The sequence below is a fragment of the Pongo abelii genome, chromosome 16 (genome assembly GCF_028885655.2).
Source record: "Pongo abelii isolate AG06213 chromosome 16, NHGRI_mPonAbe1-v2.0_pri, whole genome shotgun sequence".
Classification (NCBI taxonomy): Eukaryota; Metazoa; Chordata; class Mammalia; order Primates; family Hominidae; genus Pongo; species Pongo abelii.
In genome coordinates this window covers 83,818,332-83,842,988 of record NC_072001.2, presented here as the reverse complement: position 1 = coordinate 83,842,988, position 24,657 = coordinate 83,818,332, and the positions used below count along the sequence as shown (strand labels likewise).

At 46.5% G+C, this 24,657-nt stretch overlaps 1 protein-coding gene across 6 annotated transcripts in view; it reads right to left on the bottom strand.

Annotated features, from left to right (window-relative positions):
- The window catches only part of ARNT2 (aryl hydrocarbon receptor nuclear translocator 2), a 199,315-nt gene that overhangs the window by 131,296 nt on the left and 43,362 nt on the right, over positions 1–24,657 (bottom strand). For 4 of the 6 annotated variants that reach the window (XM_024232532.3, XM_054531716.1, XM_024232531.3 and 1 more), the window contains 3 exons: positions 20,650–20,764; positions 13,581–13,628; positions 1,173–1,386 (listed from right to left, as the gene is read on the bottom strand). In XM_024232532.3, the coding sequence (XP_024088300.1) occupies positions 1,173–1,386; positions 13,581–13,628; positions 20,650–20,764 (377 nt within the window). Of the gene's footprint in view, positions 1–1,172; positions 1,387–13,580; positions 13,629–20,649; positions 20,765–24,657 lie in introns of those variants that run through there. The other 2 variants (XM_054531718.2, XM_054531717.2) reach the window with 2 other exon arrangements.

Here is a 24,657-nt window from a genome sequence, read left to right as displayed (position 1 = left end):
GCTAAGTGCTCTGATCATGGCCACTATTATCACTACTGCTGCCGTCACTGTCTTTTTTCTTTAACTTTTATTTTAAGTTCAGTGGTACACATGCAGGTTTGTTCCTACTGCCAAGGGAGTAAACTCATGTCATGAGAATTTGTTATAGAAATTATTTCATCACTCAGATCCTAAGCCCAGTACTCATTAGCTATTTTTTCTGATCCTCTCCCTCCTCCCAACCTCCATCCTCTAGGAGGCTCCAATGTCTGTTGTTCCCCTCTTTGTGTCCGTGTGTTCTCATCATTCAGCCCCCACTTACAACTGGGAACATGCGGTATTTGGTTTTCTGTTCCTGCATTAGTTTGCTAAGGATAGTGGCCTCCAGCTCCATCCATGTTCCTGCAAAGGACATGATCTCATTCTTTTATATGGCTGTGTAGTATTTCATGGTATATATGTACCACATTTTCTTTATCCAATCTGTCATTGATGAACATTTATGTTGAGTCCATGTCTTTGCTATTGTGAATAGTGCCGCAATGAACATACGTATGCATATGTCTTTATGTAGACCGATTTATATTCCCTTGGGTATAAACCTAGTAATGGGGTTGCTGGGTCAAATGGTATTTCTGTTTTTAGCTCTTTGAGGAACCTCCACACTGCTTTCCACAATGGTTGAGCTAGTTTACACTCCCACCAGCAGTGTATAAGTGTTCCCTTTTCTCTGCAACCTCACTAACATCTGTTATTTTTTGACTTTTTAGTAATAGCCATTCTGACTGGAATGAGATGGTATCTCATAGTGATTTTGATTTGCACTTCTCTAGTGATCAGTGATGTGGAGCTTTTTTCATATACCATCACTTTCATAGGCTGATTATATCAGCACGATTCCAGCACACAGTGTTTTTACTAACTTCTTCCTGTGTCAGCATGCTGAGCACAATGTTCAGATGCTCAATGTATTTTTTTGAGTGACATCTCATTAAGGTTATGGGAAACATAAAAGCAGAAGACCCAAAGATCAGACAGCATTTGAAGACAGCTTCTTGGAGAAAAATGGAAACAAAACATCTTGGCTTCATTCCTTCCTCAACCTTGAGCCCTGGTTCCCCATGTAGTTTATTTCATCTTGGTGACGCTGGGATTCTCCCCCCTTTCCAATGGTGATGTGATGACCAGGGTACCTGCTCTGTGAGGAAGGAAGGCTTGTACGCGCCATCAGTGGACTTGTTCCCTGTCCCCCTCATGGACTTCATGTGCGAGACGGCCATGCGGAGGATGGTGAGCTTGTCTGGCTTCCGAGCCAGTGCGCTGCATGTGGGGACCATGTCGGAGAGCTCCGTGATGTACTGAGTCATCTTGTTCCGCCTGCGCCTTTCGATTTCACTATGATTCTCTCTTTCCAGAAAGCACGAGATCAGGAGGGGGAAAAAAGAGAAGTATCAGATTAGGGATTACTATCTAATGGGATAAAACCATTAACACCAAATGATCAGGAACTGGGGCTAACACCTAACAGCTGAGTGCTTTGAATGAATATTGGGCAAAATGGCCCTTCTGATGCCTCAGCAAGCTCTTACATCTACATATTGGAAGCATAGATGTCTATAGTCTCAATCTCTACATACATATCAAAATCTTCTAATTACTCCCATATGCCTGAGGTATTTTTGTAAGCATAAAAAGTTGAGACGTGAGGGCTCGGCACGGTGGCTCACATCTGTAATCCCAGCACTTTGAGAGGCTGAGGTGTGCAGATTACTTAAAGCCAGAAGTTTGAGACTAGCTTGACCAACATGGTAAAACCCCATCTCTACTAAAAATACAAGAATTAGCTGGGCATGGTAGCGCATGCCTGTAATCCCAGCTACTTGGGAGGCTGAAGCACAAGAATTGCTTGAACCTGGGAGGTGGAGGTTGCAGTAAGCTGAGATCGCACCACTGCACTCCAACCTGTGCACACATGAATCTGTACATGGATATACACATGTGCACACACACACACAAATGTGGTTACTGTCTGCCTCAGTATGTGGTTTACATGTTGTATCTTTACATATTTATTACATATAACTATGTAATATATAAATATAAGTATGTAATATACATAATATTTACATATTATATCTTGCAGTAAGAAGCACTATATAGCCTTGCCATTCTTTGTGTCACTAAGTAGACCAATAATGCTATAAATTTACTTTGAAGTTGTGAATAAGCCTTTGTTCTATGCCCAACAGATTTTCTGCAGCATAGTAACAAAACAGGTACACCCCTGGCTTATGAAACAATAAATAGCCAATTTAAAATAAAAACGCATTGCAAAGGAATTACTGAATGCAATCTCTGTGATGTGTTATGATAAAAAACTAGCAGAAGGGATGGTAGAATGTTTCCAACCCAGGCTTTTTACCTTCAGGCTCGAAGGAGTCACAGCCAACCCAGTTCAACGACTCTAAGACAAAGCTGTTATTTGGGATAAAAGAATTATCTAAAAATAAATCCCACGTCCGCTGCAGGATTTGGGGTTTCACTGGTGTTCAAAAAATGAGAGTGACACTAAGGGCAAGAAAAAAACAACTCAGGCAGGGCTGCCTCCAGACACTGCATGTATTAATTAGCTTAACAGCCCATCCTCCCAGATTGGGGAACAGACGTGCCAGTCAGCCCTGATGACACCAAGTAGCACGTGCTGAGGGCCTCTGAACACACAGAACGAGGGGAAATGAGACTGCAGTAGAGGTCACTGCAGAGCGACCTGAACCATCCACCATGCACCTTCCAGACCCCATGAGGGGAGAAGGGGGAGAGAAAACAAGGAATGCCCAACTCTGTCCTCAAGCAGTGGGGGGTTAACTATGAAGACAAAACATACACCTTGCATAGTGGAAATGAAATGCAGAGTATGATTAAATGCTTCAAAAGGCAGGCAGAAAACAAAAACCACAATAGAGAACCATAGCACAGAGGAGGAGGTGGTCCTGGGGCTGAGGGTGCTGGAAGGGGTAGGGAGGAGGAACTGGGAGAGAGCTGGGTCTAACCTGTCAGCAAGTAGAGGAGGTCTATTTTGGGGAGGGAATCAGCAGGATCAAATAAAGGCCTGGAATTGGGAAGAAGCATTTGAGGGTGGTGAGGAGGCAGGCCTAGATGGAAGGGTAGAGATGGGCCCTGGGGTAGAGGGGCCGAGGAGCATGAGAAGCTGGGAAACCTTGCTGGACAGTAAAGGGAAAGCTGTCATGCATGGCAGGCTGATAAGAGCCATGATGCTCTCTGCCTCTGTGGCTGGCTTCTCAGGGGAGGTGCAGGTTGCGGGAGAGGTTTAGGGTCAAGGAGGAGGAGATGGAGGCTGGGACCAGCAGGGAGATTCCTGAGGCCTGGTGCTCTCCTCCCACCCACAAAGGATAACTCTGCAGCCAACCCACTGGAATGGTGGAAACACCAGCCCCAGCACAAATGCCCTTGGTCCACAGAGCACAGCCACTCTGGTAGGGAAGGGCATATACTCTCCAGGAGAAATGGCTGCTGCGTAATCAGGCAGGGCTTGTTGACTGGGGGTAGATAGAGGTAACGAGAGAAGAATGGGTTGGGGCGGGGCAATCATAATGAAAGAAAGTGATGAAAAAGGAGGATTTGGTTAGAGACTGTTGAGTTATTTAGTGCATTCAGGAACCCTTCCCTGGAGGAGATACAGGACTTCCTTTTCCTTCTCTCCATAAATTAGGTAAATTAGTGTGGCAGCCCACCCTGAACTGGGACTTCACCAACGCCTCCTGCATTTGACTCCTCAGCCAGGAGCTTGTCACGAGACAACCAAGGTGCAGCAAGAAAGGCCTGAGGAGCTCTCAGAGGAGGGTGAGCCCCCGCCTCGCCAGCCTACACTTCATCAAGGCCCGATGGGATGGATGGAACACAGAGACAGTTGGCTGAGGCTGCTGACCTTGTAAGATGCTAGGCAGGCACCCTGGCCGCGCTGATGGGCGTTGTAAGGTCATGGGTAGTACACGCATGAGTTAGGTCCAGGGCTGCACGCCACCGCCCCGCACTTGCCCGCCAGACACCCTGGAGAACCGGCTTTCCTCCCATGCACTCACACCACCTGGAGTCTGCATTCCAGCTCGTCAGCCTGACTTCTGGGATCTCCCTCATTAGGCACTACCCACAGCCCCCTCCTCTACTCCAACCACGTGTCAGCTGCTCCCCACCCATCAGTATCACCAGGCAATGGCCATTCCTACTTATCTTTGATTCAGCACACGTGGAATTGCTCCCGTCCCTCAAAATTCCATCTGTGTCAAAGCTCTTGCAGCTGTTTCCTGGTTCTCTCCCACCTTCTCCAGTCCATGCCGACTGCCTGCTGTCACCACTTTCCCCTTGTCACCAACCACCTTTTCCCAGCCTTTTTCTCCAGTCTCACCCTCCAGTTTAGTCCTCATGTTGTGGCCAGACTGATGCTTCTCAAAATACAAACCAGAGCCTTCCCTTAAACCCCTTCCATTGAGCCTCCAAACCCCTCAGCTGGTCACTGTGGCCACTGCTTCAATGAAAGGCTGATGCACACTTGCTTCTGATACTATTATCCAAAGAGCTTGTCCCACAGTGGCAAAGACCATCTTGCTTTATAAATATTCTGCAGGCAAAAAATCTTCATATGATTCTTAAACAGAGATCTAAAGCAATTTCATCACAGTGCTCTGTGAACCCAATCTGTGAGATAAGGTGTATGAAGAAGATAGCCTTAGGGCAACTGCTTAAAAACTGATTGTATTCATTGCCTAGTCCAGAAAATGCTCCAAGCACTTCATATTTTATGAAATAATACTGAGTTACCAGCAGAATGTCAAAATGACTGACAGCTGCCAATTACTTAGCAACAAGATTTGATAAGTAAGTGACATACACATATGTATGTACAGTTTCATTCTGAAGCCTTCATCAAGGCAGCGGGGATGATGCCATCTTGGGAACACAGAAGGACACATCTCCAAGATCATGTTTGCTGGGGCAAGGCCATCTCCTCCCCAGAGTGAGGAGACAATTTGGGGTCTGCCTGGAGGAGCTGTAGGAGTGAGCCTGTGAACCTGGTGTCTGTGACTTGCGTGTGCACCACATGCTTGCTCGGGGTTGAGTAGCATCAATAAAGAAATTAACCCCTATGTACAGGGAAGCAGGACCAGGACTCCACAGAATTGACAGTTGGGGACACAGGTAGAGCTGTCAGCTTCAAAGACACCTCTGCTGTGCTAAGAGGACCCAGAGCTTGGCTCCAGGAGCACAGCTATGGAAATTAAGGCACAGAAAGAAGAGGTTCAACTAACTGCACACTGACTTGTGTTTTTTTTCCAACTCTGCTCCTAATGGGGACCTCCTAAGTTTAATCTGAATAGTGAGGTACCCATCTTAGTTAAAGAACAAGAAAGGAGAATTTTATAAGATCTCAATAAAGAGCATCCTTAAACTGTTGACAGCAGTTGAGTCTCCTGTCTGCTATGGGAAGGGAACCTTAGACCCGGAGCAAGCAGACTGAATGAGACAGCCCCATGCTGGGAACTCCCTGATCACTGCAGACATGGTATACCTGGAGCATACTTCCAGTCTGGGAGTTACCGTGCTGGGTACTGGAGATGGGTGCTGGACAGGACAGAGAGCCCACAGAAAAGCAGGGGCAACAGAGAGTTAGCAGGTGCAAACACAATCCCTGTGTGGTTTCCTTGTACACTAAAAGATCAGAAGAGGATGCTGAGAGTGTGTGATGGGGAGAGCTCCCTGTGAAAAAGTCCCAGGAAATAGCCAGGAACCCTAGGACATGGGACACTGAAAGCCCCCACGCAGGCCTGGCTGAGAGGAGCCACAACGTAAACCTAAGTGCTTCTGCAGCCTCTCTTTGCTCATGTCAGGATGATCAGGTGTGGGCACCTCAAGGCAGCAGGTGGGCCGACGCAGGACACTATGAGAGACATGACCAAGTCTAGCTCTAGCCAGGCCACCTACACTGCCATGGTCCAAATCTGAGAAGTCAGCACTTGAAATAATACGACTGGTCACTACACCTCACTGCCAGCTTCAGAGCTACATGAAGCTCTACACACGTGGAATGTCTGTAGAACAGTCCTGCTACAGATGGCACCAGGACCACATTTCTCCATGATGCCTCAGCTTCCATTTCTACCTCCTGAGGTCCACACCCCTCTCCAGGCCACAGCAGTCCCAACAACAGACCTGCTGAAAATAAACATAAAGCTTCTCCCCAACCTGGAGAAGCATCACCAAGCAGCTGCCACTCTCAAAGCCATCGGGCTTGGAAACAGGCCTCACTCAGGGCAGAATCTGTCCTCATTTCCCCAGATTGCACCAGAACTGGAAGACCAGACACCAGGAGTTTTTTCCTTTCCAGAATTCACTCAGCACACAGTGATAACCTCTGCTCTTGGACAATTCACCAAACTGTGCGTGGCTCAGGTTACTGAACAAACAAGGCTTTCTGTCTGCAATTCCAGTAAAGGGCTTCAGCACTTCTCAAGCAAAGGAAGCGTCAATCCCCTTCTCCCCCTACTAGGGATTTCTCTGTGAGATTTGACTAGCCAGGGTGGAGTCAGAACTGTAGGAAGAGACCCTTTGCATAGGCTCATACCACCTGGCCTTCAGAGGTAGCCTGGGGGAGTCATCAGACCAAGAGTGGCTGGGTGGGGGTCTACACACGAGTCCTGTTCAGCTGTCAGCAGCCTCTGGTGCAGTATTAGGCACAGGCTGGCTCTGCCCTACCTTGCTGACACTCGGGAAGGAAGGCTGTCGGGCAGCGCTGCAGGGCATTGTAAGAGCCATGAAGGCCAGCAGAAAGCCATTTCAGGAAGCCCCATGGAGGCTGGTCAGATACCTGCAGAGAGGGCCCACTGAGGCATATTCAGTAGGGCAGTTTTCCTAGCTTCTGGGGCTGCTCCAGGAAGGGCAGAGGGTTGTTCTCTCCTTGAGAAGGAGGTAGGCATCCTGCTCCCCAGAAGCCATCCAAGGCCCAGGTTTCTGCAAGGCAACTACAAGATACCTGTGTGTCCAGGCTGAATGTAAGACTCACCCAAAACACAGGGAAGAGTCTGAGAAGCCCAGATCCTCCCAAGCAGGGGCCCAGGCCCGGCACCTCTGACAATCCCTGTTCCCAGTGAGACACACATCTTGCATGTTTCTATAGCAACTTAACGGCTTCCCAAGCACTCTCTCAGCACTGACTGCAATTGATCCTTGCAACCCCCCACCCCCACCCCCCAATCAGGAAATATCTCCTTTCCCTACAGAGGAGGAAGCTGAGGCTCCAAGGGTCACACTGACTTACCAGGACTGGGACCAGGCCTGCCAGTCACCTGCTGTCTCTCTCTCACCACCTCTCCCCAGCAGAGCACTAACTGGTCCTAGTTCAGAGCTAGAAAACCCGGAGAGACTAGGGAGCAAAGATATTTGAGGCTTTATGGGGGAAAGAATATGCCTAGCAGCTTCCAAAGAGACACAGTTCAGGACTACTTATGATCCCAGAATTGATTTCATCCTCTCTCTTCAAAAAACTCTAGTGTTATCCAGGCACTATCATTTCAAATCAGGGTTAATCTCTCCAGCAGAAAAACTGATGGGGGTAGCATAGCTAAACACGGTAAGAAACACATCAAGGTGCAGGTCCATCATGTGAGAGCCAAACATACTGTATGAAGAAATCACCCTGGCTGGGCACAGTGGCTCACACCTATAATCCCAGCACTTCGGGAGGCCAAGGCAGGTGGATCACCTGAGGTTGGCCAGCTTGGCCGACATGGTGAAACCCTGTCTCTACTACAAATACAAAAAATTAGCCAGGCATGGCAGTGCACACCTGTAATCCCAGCTACTTGGGAGGCTAAAGCAGAAGAATCGCTTGCACCCAGGAGGCAGATATTGCAGTGAACCGAGACCGCACCATTGCACCCCAGCTTGGGCAACAAGAGCAAAACTCTGTCTCAGAAAAAAAAAAGGAAATCACCCATCCATATCAGCATGGTGTTAGAAAGCCACCTCCTCCTACAAAATCTTTCATTCCAGTGTGTGCTAACCCTAACCCTAACCCACTGAAGCAACATGGACTTTAGTTGCTCATAAGCAACACTGTACCAAGTTCTACCCAGCTTATCTGCAACACTTGTCTGGTTCATACGAACTGAGACTGTAGAGGCAGGGAGAAGGCATGGGAAGTTTGGAAGGGCTCATCTTGGCTCTTGCTCTGCAACCTCTGAAAGGCTCGGCTGAATCTCTTCCTGCTTTACAAGGACCTCACGTACCCATCCAGTGTGTCCCACACACGGTAACTGATAAGATCAGGTCAGATAAAAAAGGGGCACTCCTTGCTGCTGCCTGGTCATCCTCTCTGCCTTGGAAATACTTTAGGCATCTTCTCACTTGGAAACAGAGTAACCCACTCTCTAGGCTAAGATGCTCAGACTAAGAATTCTGGAAACCCACAATCTTCTTTCTGCCGGGAAAGACCTCTGCAGGACACGCCTACCTTGCATATTTTCCTTATCAACAGAGTTTTGGTCATGATACCTACTCACAAAGCAGGAATGACTATAACTAAAACATCACCACAACCTGTAAAGCCAGGGGGGAAATGCCTACAAGCTTAAAAACCACACAAAACCAAAAGGGAAGTACCAAAATGGGCGTGATGAGAAACAAAAGGTCAATTCTGCAGAAGCTTTCCTACCACCAATATCTTTACTTTTAGATAACTTTAGAGGTTCACTGGCTAACTCTACAAAATATAAGGCGTAATTTTGGACTGGTGCAATAGGGTGCTACAATCTCACCAAAGAGCAGCCAATAGGGTCACTTACAGCCATTTCTAAAAAGGTTAAAGAGAGGCCAGGAAGCCCCTTGATAAGGGATTTTGAGTCCAAGCTCTTAGGAGGCTCCAAGCACTGGAGCTGAATCCACAGCAACAGATATGAGAAGTCCTTGGAAGGTCTTTAGGGTCTTTTGAGAAAGGGTGTGGAATGAGTCTGAAGGGAGCAAAAATACACAGATAATACAGTGACAAGAATTAAAGTTTGAGGAGTGCATACTTGTTTGTCCCCCAAGTTGTAAATGTAACTTAAAAAGACAGTTATATTAGGAATGTTTCCTTTTGTTTTAATGAAACATTACGCATACATTCACACACGTAAGGCACATGATGAGCACAGTGTATAATTTTTACTCTATTGATGACAGCTCTGGGATGTTAGTAATGCCCCTTATGAAACAATATTTAAGATGCCTCCATGTACTGGTGGCAGCTGACCCCAGCTGCAGGTATGAGAAAGTATCCTGGGACTCCCCAGAAAATGTATCAATCTAAGGGGACGTTAAAGTAGGAGGATACCCCTGAACCACTCAGAGTGATGAAAAGGCTTTTGGCCTCTGCTTGAGTGTAAGGTTGCAGGACATGCTGGGCAGGACTGGCATCTGCCTCCCAGGCACACCAGGGCCATCCATGCAGGCACAGGAACCAGGGAGGGACTGGTGCCGACCTCACTATAAAAGGGTGCGGTACCACTACCAGCTGCCCGGGAGATCATCTTTGGAGAAACACTTTCTGGAGTGTAATCAGCATTTTCCCAAAGACACAGGGTTTATCACCACCTGCTGTTAGGATCAGTGACTTGATAACTGGAATTCCAAGAGTGAGGTCAAGCCAAGCGTTCCCAGTGGAGGCTGCTTTCTTGGCTGAGCCCAGGAAGAAAGGCTGGCTCTGCGACTTCACTCCTTTTTGCCTCCTTGGCAGAAAGGCCTCCTCCTCTGAAACTTGTGCCATCCGTCTCTGCCACCTTCTAGGCTCTTCGTCATCATCACCACTGCCCAGCCACACAGACAGCCAGCCCCTGCCCCCAGACCACCCCCAAGACAGCCTCTGCAGGGGGTGATGCACACCCACCCATCTGTCTCCCCACGCCTCTGCTCCCAGGACTGACCTCCGCCTCCTCTACCAGACCTCGGCCAGCCTCTCCCATGGTGGTAGCTTCTCACTATTTGACCACAACTTCCTACTTTGCCAGCCCTCTCAAACTCCCACAAAATTAGAACTATTCTTTGACCGCATTGCTACTTCCCGTCCCTGGCCTCCTCCATTCTCTTCTCACTCCTCCAGACTCCTGGCCTCCCTTCACTCCCTCTGCCATTGGACCCACAGCTTGGCCTCTTCAACCACCCTCTCATTGAGACCTTAACCACCTCGACTCCTGTCCTTCCATGGCACCTGCCCTAATCCTCAACCCTAAGTCTGAGAAAAGCCTCCATTCCCTGTATCCACCCCGCTGGGTATTGCTGGAGGGAAACTGCACTTATACACATTGATGCCACCTCACATTGGTGGTCCACAATCTCAAATGGGGTCTAAAGTTTTTACATCTCTGTCTTCGGTTAGCCTCCTTCCTGTGAATTCAACCCAGGGCCACCCTAAACTTAGCTCTCAGGCACAATAGCAAACCTCTTCCCACCTGCGGCACACAGCCCCATCTCCTACCTAATCAAGACAATGGAAGCCACGAGAATTAACCCCTCCACTTCTGATGCACCCACAGCCTCGCACTTGGCCTCACCTGCAGCTCCTTCCTTCTGCCTTGGAGCATGAGTACTCCTTTCTGTGGGGCAGGGCTCTCTCCTCCTCCTCTGGACCCATCTCTCCCCAGCCTCACTCCTGAGTCTTCCAAATCTCTGGCTATCCCCATTACTTCTCCTCGTCACATGGATGTACTCACAGTCTTCCCATCCTTAAAAAGTACCCCTCCCGGAGCCCCTTCCTTTTTGATCTACATCCAAACTGCTCAAAGAGTTGTTCTCATGCATCTTCATGTCTTCATCTCCCCATCAGTCCTCAGCCCACTGCAGTCTGGCTTCTGTCCCCCAGGTCCCCGTGACTTTGTGTGGGGGGAAGGAAACTTCGAATGTAGGCAGAGCCATGTTCTGCATATCACAGCTCCCAGAACAGCATGAATCCCATGTGTGAGAAAAAGCTGAGGCCTTGGGATGTGGTGAAGCGGGCCTAAGAACATTTCTGGCACTGGCAGGCGGGATCCTGGAATGCCTATGCACGTATGGGCGTGTGCATGTGCGTGCTTGTGTGTGTGTGTGCACCTGAGGTCACACAGCAGTGGCAGCTTCACATCTACTACTTTGTTGCATCTAAGGCCTGCTGTGATGGGCCTGGCTGGGCTAAAGTAGGAACCACACCAAATTCCTATAATTAAGCTCCTTTGTGACTATGACCATACTTCCCAAATCAAAAATTGAGACATGAGGTCTCATGATAGGCAGGACATTTAAACTGGGAAGCCCCCTTGCGAAAAGCTGGAAAAGCTGATGGCACACACACATCAAGAGACAGAAACCATGGCACAGCACCCTGCCTAGATTCTAAGTCAGCAAACTACGGTGGGTGCTGGCTCACAAGGCAGCCTCTATCTCTTCCAGGGCCTCACATGAAGGGGCTTCTGTTGCCTGACTGTAAGAAGAGAAAAAGCCGACAGGAGAGGCACTGGGGTGTTCCGCGCCAATTGGAAGCAGATTCTCCACTCCTCCCCTGGACAGCAGCCACAGTCACTGCACAGTGGAGGGATGAGGGTGGACTCAGGAGTCTCTCCCAGTGCTGAGCAGCTCAGATGCATCCACGGGCCCATTCACTGAGGGCCCAGCAGCTAAGCCCAGGTGACCTCTAGGCCTCTGCGGTCCTACAAACTCATTCCTATTAGTAACAGCATATGCTGGAAACACATCCTATCTTCCTTATTTTTCACAGGGGAAATGATATGGTTCATAGACGCCTGGGTTTGAACCTTGACTGTATAAAAACGGACTCACAGACAGGGTCATGAGATAGTTACCCAGAGTGTAGAGTTTCTGTTTCTTAATGATCGGGCCTAATACAATGAGGTCTTTGTACCCCTGCACTATTATTTCATCACTGACACTGATCTTTTCAATGTCAAACAAATGTCACTCCTCATCTCTCTTCCTCTTTATGTTTTGAGGCCCCAGGAATCATCATTTCCTAAGGTTAGCATGCTATGGAATGTTATCTCAAGGGGAATTTTGACATGGAGGAATCAAAGTCATTGTTCCTTCATAGAGGGAGGCTGTGTACAGTGAGAGCAAACTGGGGCAGGGAGATATGTGCCCTTGTTTCCATTTCAGCAAGAAAACACACCCTGCTATTAAAATGTATCTCAAGAAATGGGTGGATGTCCAAGCTGCCATTCTGTCTGCACCGAGGGAAAACAATACATGCTTTTGTTATTGAAACTCATGTCCTGTTTTGATTAGAAACTCTAAGGTCATCAGTGACCAAAATGTTCTCCACCTCCGCTCTACTATTTCAACCAAAGCAGAAGCTGAAAGATGGAAGGAAAAGATTTTGGGGATGAAAGTGTATGGCATGATGAGAGTTTACTATGGACTTGGAGACTCTGGGAATCCCTGGGAAGTAACGAGATGCATGTCCCTGTTGGACTGGTGGAAAAGTGTGTGGAACTCACAATCGCAATGCAGTTTGTAAAAGGAATCATCACCAAAAATGGCTACCATGAGGGGAGAAAACTAGGGTAACTCAGGGAGCCCAGGACTCAATATGCATGTGGTTCCTCCAAAAACAACTGAGGCCATCAGCCCAAACTATGGACCATGGATACAGAAGAAAAGCAACCGTCACCCGTGGCAAGTTTTCAAGTCCATCAATGACCAAGAATTAGGAAGGCTTGGAGGCTTGGCTAGTGGAGAGGAATGTCAAGGCAGGCCCTTCCTTAGGTAAGTGGGTACAGATGTGAATTTTGCTAAGAATGATGGAATGATTTATGCCTTCCTGTCAACACTGCCAAACTTCCTACCATATCTTAAACAAAATGGAAAAGAAAAAAAAAGACAGAGTCATGGGGTTGGGCCTGCCTCATCCTTCACGTATTAATGTGTATAACCCATGGACATTCGTGATCCAGCAAACTTTCCATGAGGTGGTCTGCACTCAGGATGGCCCCGCAGAGCCCAGATAAAGATGCTGTCACATGGCCAGTGGGCAATACAGTTCTTAGGAACTGAAAACCCAGTTTTCTATGCTGCATCCAGAACACAGCTGCCCTGGTTTCTCATATCTCTTCTTATTTTCCATGGTAGCAATAAAAGACTTATCTTGATAGTTTTTTCTAAACTTGAACTCTAGGGCTTTTCAGCAAGAATGAATTCCTCTGTTTGCTTTATAAGCAATGAATATTAATTTTAATAGATTCCTTTTTAAAAGACATAGGAATTTTTAAAAATACTTTTTAAAAAGCCCTATTGTCTTTTTAAAACGAATCCTTAAAATTGACATTAATTGCTTATAAAGCAAACAGAGTTAATAACTTGTTACTTACCTTTTGATCATCTCTGCTAGGATGTGGCAGGGTTGCTAATAGCCAGCTGCCACTGGGCCAAATACTGCCACAGAGTGAGGGACCAGTCAAATTGCAGGCAATGGCTTTTGCAATGACAAAAGACGTTACACTCTTGTATCTCTCTAAGGTGAATGCTGGCTATTGGCTTCTTTAAGTCTAAGGAAAATAAAATAAACTTACCTTGAAAATTTACTGGGGCCTTCACCATCTTCATCATCGAAGTCCATTCTGAAAAGTCAAGATCACAAGTGAGCACTGATTATTAGGAGAACATTTTAACTGGTAACAGCAGCTGCTGGAACAAAAGAAGCTTTATTCACTAGGACTGCTATCCATTGGTCCCAACCTTTGGCAGTGCTACAAGCAATATCTCTACATAGTCATCAAACGGGTTCAAGACAAGAAGAGGCAAAATGAAAGGTCTTCAGTCTAAGCACCACTAATTCTATGGCTGGGAATATTTAAGTATCAACTCGTCCCCTCCAGAACTCTATATGCCATTCCCTTCTTAGAACTCTTAGCAGCCAATGGATTGCTCTGGCTATGATGGAAAGGCGTCTCTTCCTTGTCTCTCACCATCTTTGGGAATACCTGCACCCCTCTGCATCATCTATTCCACATTAAGACCTTTTTCTTACTTTATCTTATGGTATATTAACTGCCTAAAAAGGCTCATGGGATTTTGAAAACAGAAGTTTTCAGGGTGAAGGGATCACAAGGGAAAGAGAACATACTCCTGGTTGTACTGCTTAAAAATGTGGCTGGTCTTGATGAGTCAAAGTGAAAAGGACATTTAAGACCTTGCGCTATTAAATCCAGGACCAAAAAACATGGCTGCTGAGGGGGAAAATGGCTTTTTGGGACCCAAGCTACTCAAATCGGCTGTGCCTGTGGAAACTCACCAAGTAATTATTCAGATTCACCCTTTACTGGGCCTCTCAGTGTAAACATAAGACAAAAAGACTTGATAGATATTTGTTGAACTAATATCTCAAACTCTTCTCAAAAAATCATGCCTCTGTAATGGTATTTCACACAATTCCTAAACATGTTAGGGCAGAGGGGGTACTTAATTGGTGTCAAGTGTACCCAGAGTCCTTGGGGAAACAAAATGAAAAATGATACAGATGTCTGAGCTCTCCTGGACATCCAGGGTGAGTGGAGCTCCTTGGAGAGAATGTCTCAGAGCCCCTGCATTCCCTATCTTGTTCTTTGTAGTCCTGGTGGACTGGATGAGGCACAGTTCCCATGGAATTCAAGCAGAAGGAAGGCCAGCCTGCCTGGCAGCCTGGATTGAGAAATTCCTTGCCTGAACAGCTCAGTATCAGAATGGAGTGTGTATTAAATGACCACTGCTACAGATTCTAGAGCTGCTGGCCTCCCAGTAAGGGTGACCCATACCCTCAGGCTCTAAGGGCAGGGCTTCAGTGGCTAATAAGTGACTTGGAGAAGGTGCAGGACACCCAGGTTACCGGGAAATGGCGGATTACACAGGGCGAGCCATCCTTGCACGGGCACACCGAAGAAGCTCCCAACAAGACAAATCCTAGTCTCTAGGGGCTTGGGGGCAACCTGAGGGACCTAGGGACTGGAATTAGGTAAGGCAAAGAAGTATTTTCTTCTTAAAATTAGTATCTTTTGTTTTTGTTTTGTTTTATGTACAGCGTAGCCAAAGTCCTAATCTTGGCCTTATTTTGTTTGGAATGACCTGACAGGATCCCCTGCTAATTTGGAATCTCTGGTTCTCAGACACAAGGGTTATACTAACAGTACAAGAACAAAAGGAGTTACATAATTGGAAAAGATGACAGTAATGATAACAGAAATACCTACGCACAAGAAGAAGAGGACATGGGGTAGAACAGTGATAAGAAAAAAAAAAGTACAGTTAAAGGGCCTTACAGACACCACTAAGAGAGACAGACACACACCTCTGCAAGGTAGTTTGGGAAACCAGGCACCAGGCAGCAGCTTTAGAGTTGCCGATGTTGTGGACAAGTGGGAGCTGAATGCAAGACTTTCTAAATGAATCAAAGCTACCAATATTCTGCATAATTACTAAGCCATCACCCCCACCTTTCCCAGAAAATTACATCGGGAAGGTCACCACCAAAAATGCTGTAACGAAATTCACCCGGTGTTCTGCAGAGCCGCAGAACCACGCTGCCACCTAGTGTTCACTATGGGGAAGAGCGATTTTGCCGTCCACATGAAGGTTATTTAACACCCCGTGCGTGCTGTCAAAAACATTTCAGCGTTAAGAAAAAGAAATAGCAGTTTCAACATTCCAAAGAACTCATGCAAGCATTTAACAAAACCACAAGTGGGTGTGAGACATACAGTTATCTTTAAAATTCCTTTTAGCTCAAGTTGGTATGAGTGTGATTGTCAGTACTCCTGCAAAATGCAATTTATAAGCCAGCCCTCTGTCCTCAGCCTTCATGATCTTTGGGGTGTTTAGGGTGACCAACCATCCTGATTTTCTCAATATAGGAGTGGAGATACCTGGGATCTAGGACTTCAGTGCTAAAATTGGAAAAGTCCTGGACACACCAGGATGGTTGGTCACCTTTGTTTTCGCAAAGAGTTCTGTTCTTTACCCAGCCCTTTGTGGGACCAGATAGATAACGAAGTGAGCCCCATGGTAAACAATACCACACAGGCCAGGTCAGCTATGGCTCAATCAAGCAGAGGGTATGAGAAAGAGACGGCCCTGCTCCAGACCCAGAGTCTTCTGAAGTCCTCTGGGAACTTGGGAACCAGCATTTGTCTAGGAAAATTAGGGACCCAGATCCTGTGCCTCACACGTGTGCATGTATAGAGCCATCAGCTCTAGCAATTCAGAGGCGAACCAGGAGGTAAATCAGGACACAAATGTTTAAATACTTATGATGACTCAATCCACCCGAAAACAGTCTCACTGGCTCGTCAGCAACATGGAAAACAATGCAACCCTAAGGATCTTTTAGAGTCACACCTGCCAAGATGCTGTTGCTTTGGACTGCTATCACCATCTTGGATTCTCTACTTTACATAGGACTACCATAAGCTATGCCTATTTCTTTTCTATAAGTCTAAGTAAATCATCCTTTGTTTTATATCTTGTATGTGTCTCTATTACACAGCAGCATCTGGATAATAAAGGAGAGAAATCAAAATGTGACTTTTAAGTCCTATTGTACTCACTTTAATTCAACACAGTGAATGGATGATAGAAGAGTCTTCAAAAAGGGGGCTGAAAATGCATTTTACTGTACTTTTCTGTCAATGAGCCTGAATGCCTGTCCCAATAGAAAGCCATGATAAGCATTTCTGAACTTGCAATTAGTTAGGAGTGAGTGAAGTGAAGCTCCCTGATGGTAACTGTAATCATAATAATGTTTCATCAAATACGAGCCACTGAACAGAAGTCACTTATGCTCTAGTGAGATAAAAGGGCTGGTCCCACAGTGACAGTAAAGGAGTGATCCTGGGCCAACCCAAAGCTTCTGCAACAAGTGAAGTGTCAAGGGCTGCTGGAAAATGTTCCTCCTTCAGAGCCTGGACTGGCCAGCCCAGACTGCAGCGATGCTAGCACATAAAAGTTCACCAAGAGAAACAGCTGCTTACGTAAATACACCTGTAATTCGACCACATTCCAGAAGCTCCCAGGGTTACCTTAGAGGGAGATAGCTATGAGTAACTTGAAAATAGTCTATTGGCTATAAGTAACTTGAAAATAGTTTTTCCTCAGTGATGCTATTTTAGAAGCCCAGCATCGGACTCCAAGTGGAAAGGGATTGACACATCCCTGCCCTCAGCCTCCACCCTCCATCCCCATCAAAAGCTAGCTTTGAGGTGGGCACAAACCCTAACTAGCCACCGCTGCTTTCCCCTAACTGAATTTGCCCCAAGGAAGCCCTCAACTCCTCACCACCCTGTCACTGAGATCAGGGAGGTTACTATAAACATGCATTCCAAGTGACTTGCTTCAGCTCATTTCTCCCACACATGTGGAATCACTTTTGATAGAATCTGGGACTTTGGAACCTCCACCTTAAGTCCCAAATGCTGGGAGGGCAGGCAGCTCGCTAAGACACTTACTGATGAAGGCTGTCAGGGAAATGGGAAGAAAGTTAAACCATGAAGATCCACAGTGCTAGGCCCAGAGGGAGGCCTGGAGGATCCCAACTGCTAGACGTTGGTTCTAATTGGCTTTGGAACACTGGGGTGGGAAGGGGGGTTATCCTGGAAATTTGGGATACTTCCCTCCATCAGCATAATCAGGTCAGAGTGGGAAGACCTAGGCAAGAAATGGAGGTGTGGGAAGGTCCTTGCCAATGCCACTGCCGCCTTCCACCACCCCCATTCCTCCTCTCTCTTCTTTCCCCTCTCTCTCTGAGTCTCTCCACCATGTCCCACATTCTCAGATGGAAGAGGGAGGTGGAAGAACACCATGCCATCAGTAGGGAGGGCAGTGGGAAATGCGTGCCATGGCACAGGAGCAGGGGCCTGCCATGGGGTTACCTGCATTTCGATGAGAGTGAGTGACTTCCATCAGGGTCTCCTTTGTATTTAGTTAAGTGTTTAGGCTGTGGTCGAAGGAGCTATTATCATGAGCTTCTAGAACAGAGGTAGCCTCAGTCATAGAATTTCAGCAAAACATGTAAAAACGTCAGATGCAAGAATTACTATGGAAACGGCCCTGTAAAAACGGAGGTTTCTTTGCTTAGACACAGGATACATCCCTAAGCCACTGAGGCTTGGCAAGTGGAATCATAGTTTCTTTGCCCCCTCCGTCCGGCAGGGAAAAGGAAGTAGGAGTGAGGATGGTGGAGGACAAGCACCCTAGAGAGGTCAAGCTCATTGATTTGCCTTCCACAGGTCATGCCCTCGCCCCTGGGTGATTTGTCAGCGATTGCTGCTCATCCTCCTTCCTCTCTCATTGCTTTTCTTGATGTTTCATTCCCTTGGCTTTAAGTGGAACTCAATGCTAGGCTCTGTCTCCTCCTGCTCAGGATCCACATCTGCCTCCAGTGCCACGCTGTGTGTGTGACCCGGGAAGGAAAGCACAGTGGTGCAGGACTTCTTCAGAAATGGGACTGAAGCTAGATGCAGTGGCTCATGCCTGTCGTCCCAACACTTTGGGAGGCCAAGGTGTGAGGATTGCTTGAGGCCAGGAGTTCAAGACCACCCTGGGCCACAGAGCGAGACCCTGTCTCTAAAAATAAAATAAAAAGAAATGGGACTGGGTCCCCAGTCAAATCATCAGCTCAGGGAGCAACCACAAATCAGGGCGTGGACACCAGGCTGGGGTCAGAAACATGGAGGCCAAAGAGGGAAGTAGCCTCGGCTCACCGCAGCCCAGGCCCTGCGGGAGGGGAAGAGGAAACTCCTGGCAGAGGCTCAGAGGTGACTTCCCAGCACAGAGACGGTTTCTGGTCCTGTAAGTACTAGGGTGGGCCCGAGCATCTATGCCTGAACTTAGTCCTGACTCAGCCCACCTCCCTCCTCACAGAGCCCTGTGCTGGCTTCTTCTGGAAAAGGACTTGGGCAAGCAATGGGGCTCTGTCCTCAGGAAATGCGAGTTAGAGTGCACATAGACATTTAAAATAATTTTAAAAGGCCTGGAATTGTAAAAAAAATCAATTAAGTTGACACCTCTTGTCTTCTTTTAGCAACTGCTGAGTTTAGCACCTAGTTAGCAAGAATGGCTGGTTGAAATCGGATGGCTGGGTTTGCAGGAAGCCCCAGAGGTGAGCCACATCATTTATTACAGAGTTGATCTGCGGAGCTTTGCCCCAGGCACCAACACTGCTCATTATAGCTCTGCTGGTTCCACTGTAAAGATGGTGGCAGCTGCAGATAGAGAACTGGCTGCCTCAGCACCCAGCGAGTGCAAGTGAGCGTGCTGAATACAGGGAAAGCTGGCATAACCACTGAGCTCTGTTGCTGGGCTTTTTAACCCTCTCCCTCATCATAAAAATCTCAGGCCCTACTTTAGAGACTATACAACACACATAACAGTCTTTTTTCCAACCTAAAATTACAAGGCTGAATATGCTTTTGCATTCTAGCCACACACCATCCCAGATCCTGATACTTCCCATTGCCTCCACCTATGCTCCCTTTAAGAATCATATCGGACCACCTAAAAACGGGCACACCCTGCAGGCCTTGGGCTGTGAGAAGTGGGTTCTGCTGTAACCAGACAGTTGCATTCCCAAGGAGCTGTGTGTTATCAGAAATTGCTTTAAAAGTACAAATTGATTCAACTTCATGAGAAACCTTGTTTATCAAATAGTGCATCGAAAATAAAATGGATTCAACAGGAGAAAGGGGCTAGGTGATATCTTGAGTCTGAAAATGTCCATCATGTTTTTCCTGCAGGAATTTGGTTGGTTGGATGGTTGGTGGGCAGTTGGTTGGTTGGCTGGTTGGTTGGTTGGTTGGTTGGTTGGTTGGTTAGTTGGTTGATTGGTTGGTTGGTTGGTTGGTTGGATGGTTGGTGGGTAGTTGGTTGGTTGGTTGGTTGGTTGGTTGGTTGATTGGTTGGTTAGTTGGTTGGTTGGTTGGTTGGTTGGTTGGATGGTTGGTGGGTAGTTGGTTGGTTGGTTGGTTGGTTGGTTGGTTGGTTGGTTTTTTAGGTCTATGTACAGCCACAAACATTATGGATCATGAATAGGTGCAGTTTTGGTTCCATCTACTCAAGAGTGATGACATTTCTGGCCCTATCAGAACAAGTACACTTGGAACAATAGTACTTAGTATTATTACCACCCTCACCAGCAGAGCAGCAGACAATGCCAACTGTCTGGTCTTCAAGCACTGAGATTTAGTCAATTCTTTTGAAAGGAATTCCTGCACACCGTCTCTGAAGGAGGAAAGAATGGACAGCACCAGGGTGGAACCTTTGCAGCCCACAGGGGCTGGAGCTCAGCGCAGCAGTGCTGCCAAATCTGGCTTGGAGGCTCAGGCAGGATAACGGGTGAGCCCTCTCCCTTCAGATGGCCTGAGCCAGGCCCAGCAGGATCACAAAGCACATTCTCACCACAAGGACAAGCAAACAGAAGTCCCCAGCTGGGCGCTGAGGCCCAAAACACTTAGAAGCAAATCATGTGCATATTTAGGAATCTTGTAAAAGTTAAACAGGATGCAAACTGCTGAGCTTTTATTCTACAGGAGGGGGAGAAACAATATTTTCCTAACAGGTCAAGAGCATTGCTCAACATTTATTAAGCCAATTCCTGGAAACGCTGAGGTCGCTTACCCGGAACGCCGCTTTCCTCCACGGGCAGGCATGGCCCCCGCCATCCTCACCTGTCCGGTGGCCGCCATGGGGGCAACGGGCAACGTCACAGATCCAGGTATGTCTGAAGCCATTTCTGGAATTCAGCAAAGACAAGAGGTTTTGTCAATGCCAGAAAAGCCCAGTAACAGGCAAGAAAGTTGTCATACGGTACCAGAAGCACCACCTGCGCAGAGAGCCCAGGGACCTGCATCCTGCGGCCGCTCTGCCATCATCAGCTATGTGGCTGGGGCAAGTCTTTCCTCTTTCTCTGGAAAAGGGTATCTCTGGCAGTACTCTCATATTTACTGATTGGAACTGTGGTTAAACAGAATTAAAACAGCTTAGCAGCTTTCATAAGGGACTCCTGTCTCCTGACCACCTGGAGGCAGGTAAGATGCAGAGGAATCCGGGCAGCACAGCCAAAGCCTGAGGGAAAGAACCAACTCCTGGTAACCCAGATGGGGCACACGCCTTGAGAGGCAACGCCCTGCTGCAGTGCCCACCGCTGCCCCTCCGTTGCCCTGGGTTCGTGTTCAAGCAGAAAGGCTGGTTGCCATGCCTACTCTGGACTCAGAAGCCCTGAGTATCTGAGCCCTGCTTGGCCCCTCTATTCTTGACGAGGACAGTGAGCTCTAGGGTGTTAAAAGCATCACTTCAGGCTACAGCAGGCCAGGCTGAGGCTTCCTGGATCTCCAGAGCTGGACCTTTTCAGGAATAAATATTAATTTAAAGAATAAGAAGGTCTGGCACGAAATAAGAGTACCTTTCCTGCACATTGTGGCCAAGACATTATTTCTTATAAGCCAGATAATTGTGGAAGCTCGTTAAGGTCATGTTAAGCATCCCTGATTTCAAAGAAACCACACTAAGCAGTCTCTCTTTCCTACTTAACGGAGAGCTCCTAAGCTCAGGCACCCTTTCTCAGACCATTCCATGGCTCAACAAATGTTTCAAGTGGCATCTGTGATTCTGTTTATTGTGGTTGGGAAGGACTTCCACAGTGTTAGCTTTTCTTAGCTCAACTTTTACCCAGGGGAAGAAGGGAAGCAGCAATGTACAAAAATATATATAAAAGATGGGTCAGGATACATAAGGAATCTGGGCCCTTCTTAGTGGAGAGAGATGCCTGGTGATGTTGACAGTGCATGGTTGGTGTAGGTTACTGCTCTGTTTCCTTTCAGTAGAACTCAGGGAATCCTGTGACAGTTGACCCACAGTTACGCCCCAAAACACTGTATGTTTAATAAACACATTTGAAGCTCAACTTGAACTATCCCACTCGAAACTCTTGAAGAAGAATTTTACAATACACAATACAACTTCACAATAAACAAAAGCTTAATTTAGTCATCTTGCTATGTCCACAAAACTTTGGGAATGATTACAGTTTTGTTTTGTTTTTTAAACCAAGGTACACATCAAAAAGTCCTCAAGGAAAAAAAGAAAATCCTCTTAAAGTAATTCTCTCCCCTTTAGACAACTGAGTTTGTGACAGCTAGACAGTATTAAAAGCAATAACCCAACGACTTTATCATCTGCCGGCTTTGGTAAAATATTTATATTTTTCTGAAATGGAGGCTAAAACACATTGAGTCCATTATGTCCCCAAACTGAAGGGCAGAATCACTGTTAGAGCAAAGACAGATGACAATGAAAGTCACTACTTTCTAAAATAAGTTCCACAGAATAGCAGCCCCTTAAGATTCTCCAAGAAACAGAGTTCCATGGTCAAATAAGTTAAGAAAAAAGCTGTGCACTTACCCCCTTTCTTGGAGATTCCAACATCCACTAAAAACATATTGACAAGTCCTACCTATATAAAGAGGATTGCTTAACTTTGGTTATCCCAGTATATCATAAATATCTCTAATTGTGGAAACTTTAAAAATGTATCACCTGCTCAGCTAATGTTCTAAGCAGCACAAGTTTTGGGTTTTTGTTTTGTTTTGTTTTGTTTTTTTTTTTTTTTTTTGAGACGGAGTCTTACTCTGTCACCCAGGCTGGAGAGCAGTGGCATGATCTCAGCTCAATGCAAGCTCCGCCTCCTGGGTTCATGCCATTCTCCTGCCTCAGCCTCCCGAGTAGCTGGGACTACAGGCGCCTGCGACCACGCCCGGCTAATTTTTTTTGTATTTTTAGTAGAGATGGGGTTTCACTGTGTTAGCCAGGATGGTCTCCATCTCCTGACCTCGTGATCTGCCCACCTCGGCCTCCCAAAGTGCTGGGATTACAGGCGTGAGCCACCACGCCAGGTCCAAGTTTTGGTATTTTAAAGCCATTACCTCGTTCCTGTCTTCGAGTCGAGGAAATTTCAGGCTGGAAGAGATCTTAGCCATTGTTGGTAATCCTAGAAAGGTTGTCATCCCTTCCCCGTTCCAATCACCTGAATTTAATTTGGGTAAAACAAAAATGCTGATAGTTTTGGCAATATAAGTTGAAAAAAGTAAAGCTCCCCAAAACCTTGGCTGGTGGGGCAAAGGATGAGGAATACTGAAAATCTAGTCCTTTCTTTCCTCCAACAGATGAAGGGAGCAAGGCAAAGAGAGTTAGATGACCTGCGTGGGTGCCCACAAGTGATCTTTCTTTTTCTTGTCTTATTTCATGTCTAGTTTCTTTTTTTCATGTCCTATTTCATTGGCCAGAACTTTCAGAGCAATATTGAGTAAAAATGATCTATCATGAGGTAAAAGAAAGTCACTACTTTGCAGTCAAATATATCTGGTTTCAAATGACAGCTCAAACACTTCTCAGCTATGAGTGACGTGGCTACTCTAGGTCAAAGTGTCAGCTGTGAAATGTTAATAATATGTACCTTGAAGGGGCATTTTAAAAATTAAGGACAAGGTTTGTGATGAGCCTAACATAGTGCTTGGGGAAAAAAAAAACCCTCAAGCAACAATAATAAAAATGATCATGATTATGCTGATGGTAAGCAATCTTGCTCGAGCCTTGCATTTAACTGGAATGAGCTGCTGGTTTAAGACAGACACTCTTTCTGTTGTCAAGGAATCTGCTCCTATGACTACTTTAAAAAGTTTATTTAAGAATGGATGTCTCATTTTATCAAATGCTATTTTTGGTAATTAAGTGTTCTGGATACTAAATAAGCTAAACAGAAAATGCAATCGATGAGACTAACATTGACTTTAAAGATAAAATATTTTCTCTAATGTTGATTTTTAGGAGCCACCCTTAATAAATTCAAACAAAAGTGAAAAAACAAGTCTCTCTCCTCTGCAATCTATGTCTATATCTATAATGTGATCAGCTGTCAGCCTTCCCTGGAAAAATCTGGCACCCGCTTCCCAAATCTGGCATCTTTTCTCTGTGACTCATGTCCAAGCAAGCAAAGCTCTTGGGATGTCCATCCAAAGAAGGTGGCTTAGGAAGGTCCCTGTTCAGGTTGGAGGTGAGAGTCCCAAAGACAAGGCCTGGTATCAACAGAGCAAAGCCGGCTAAACCTTCAGATGAAGAGCAGCCCTGCAAGCCAGTTGATGATGTGCTCCAGGGTTTCTGAATTTCACTCACAAAGAGAACTGAACACTGCACTGTATAGGGAGGAAATCACACTTCGGATACCTCCAGGGTGGCTGTGCAGCCACCACCATACCATGCAGCTGTGGGTATTCATGAGGAGAGCCTTTCCAGAGGAGAGCTCAGCAGTCTGTGTCAACAGGCATTAGAATATTCATGCACATGTACACCCCTGACACACAGCAAACACACTCCCCACTGTCCTGGACCTAACACAGACATAGCTTCTCCCTCGCTGTGATGGGAGATGAGAGGAAGGGTGTGTGTGTGTGTGTGTGTGTGTGTGTGTGTGTGTTATATGCACAGAAAAAAGACTGGAAGGCAGATAGAAATACACTAATATGTTAAACTTGGCTATTTCTGTTGTGAGAATTATAGGTGGGTTTTATTTTATCCTAAAAGCTCTTCTTGTTTTTTTGAATATTCTAGTTTTTTCCCAATGCATGTGTTAAT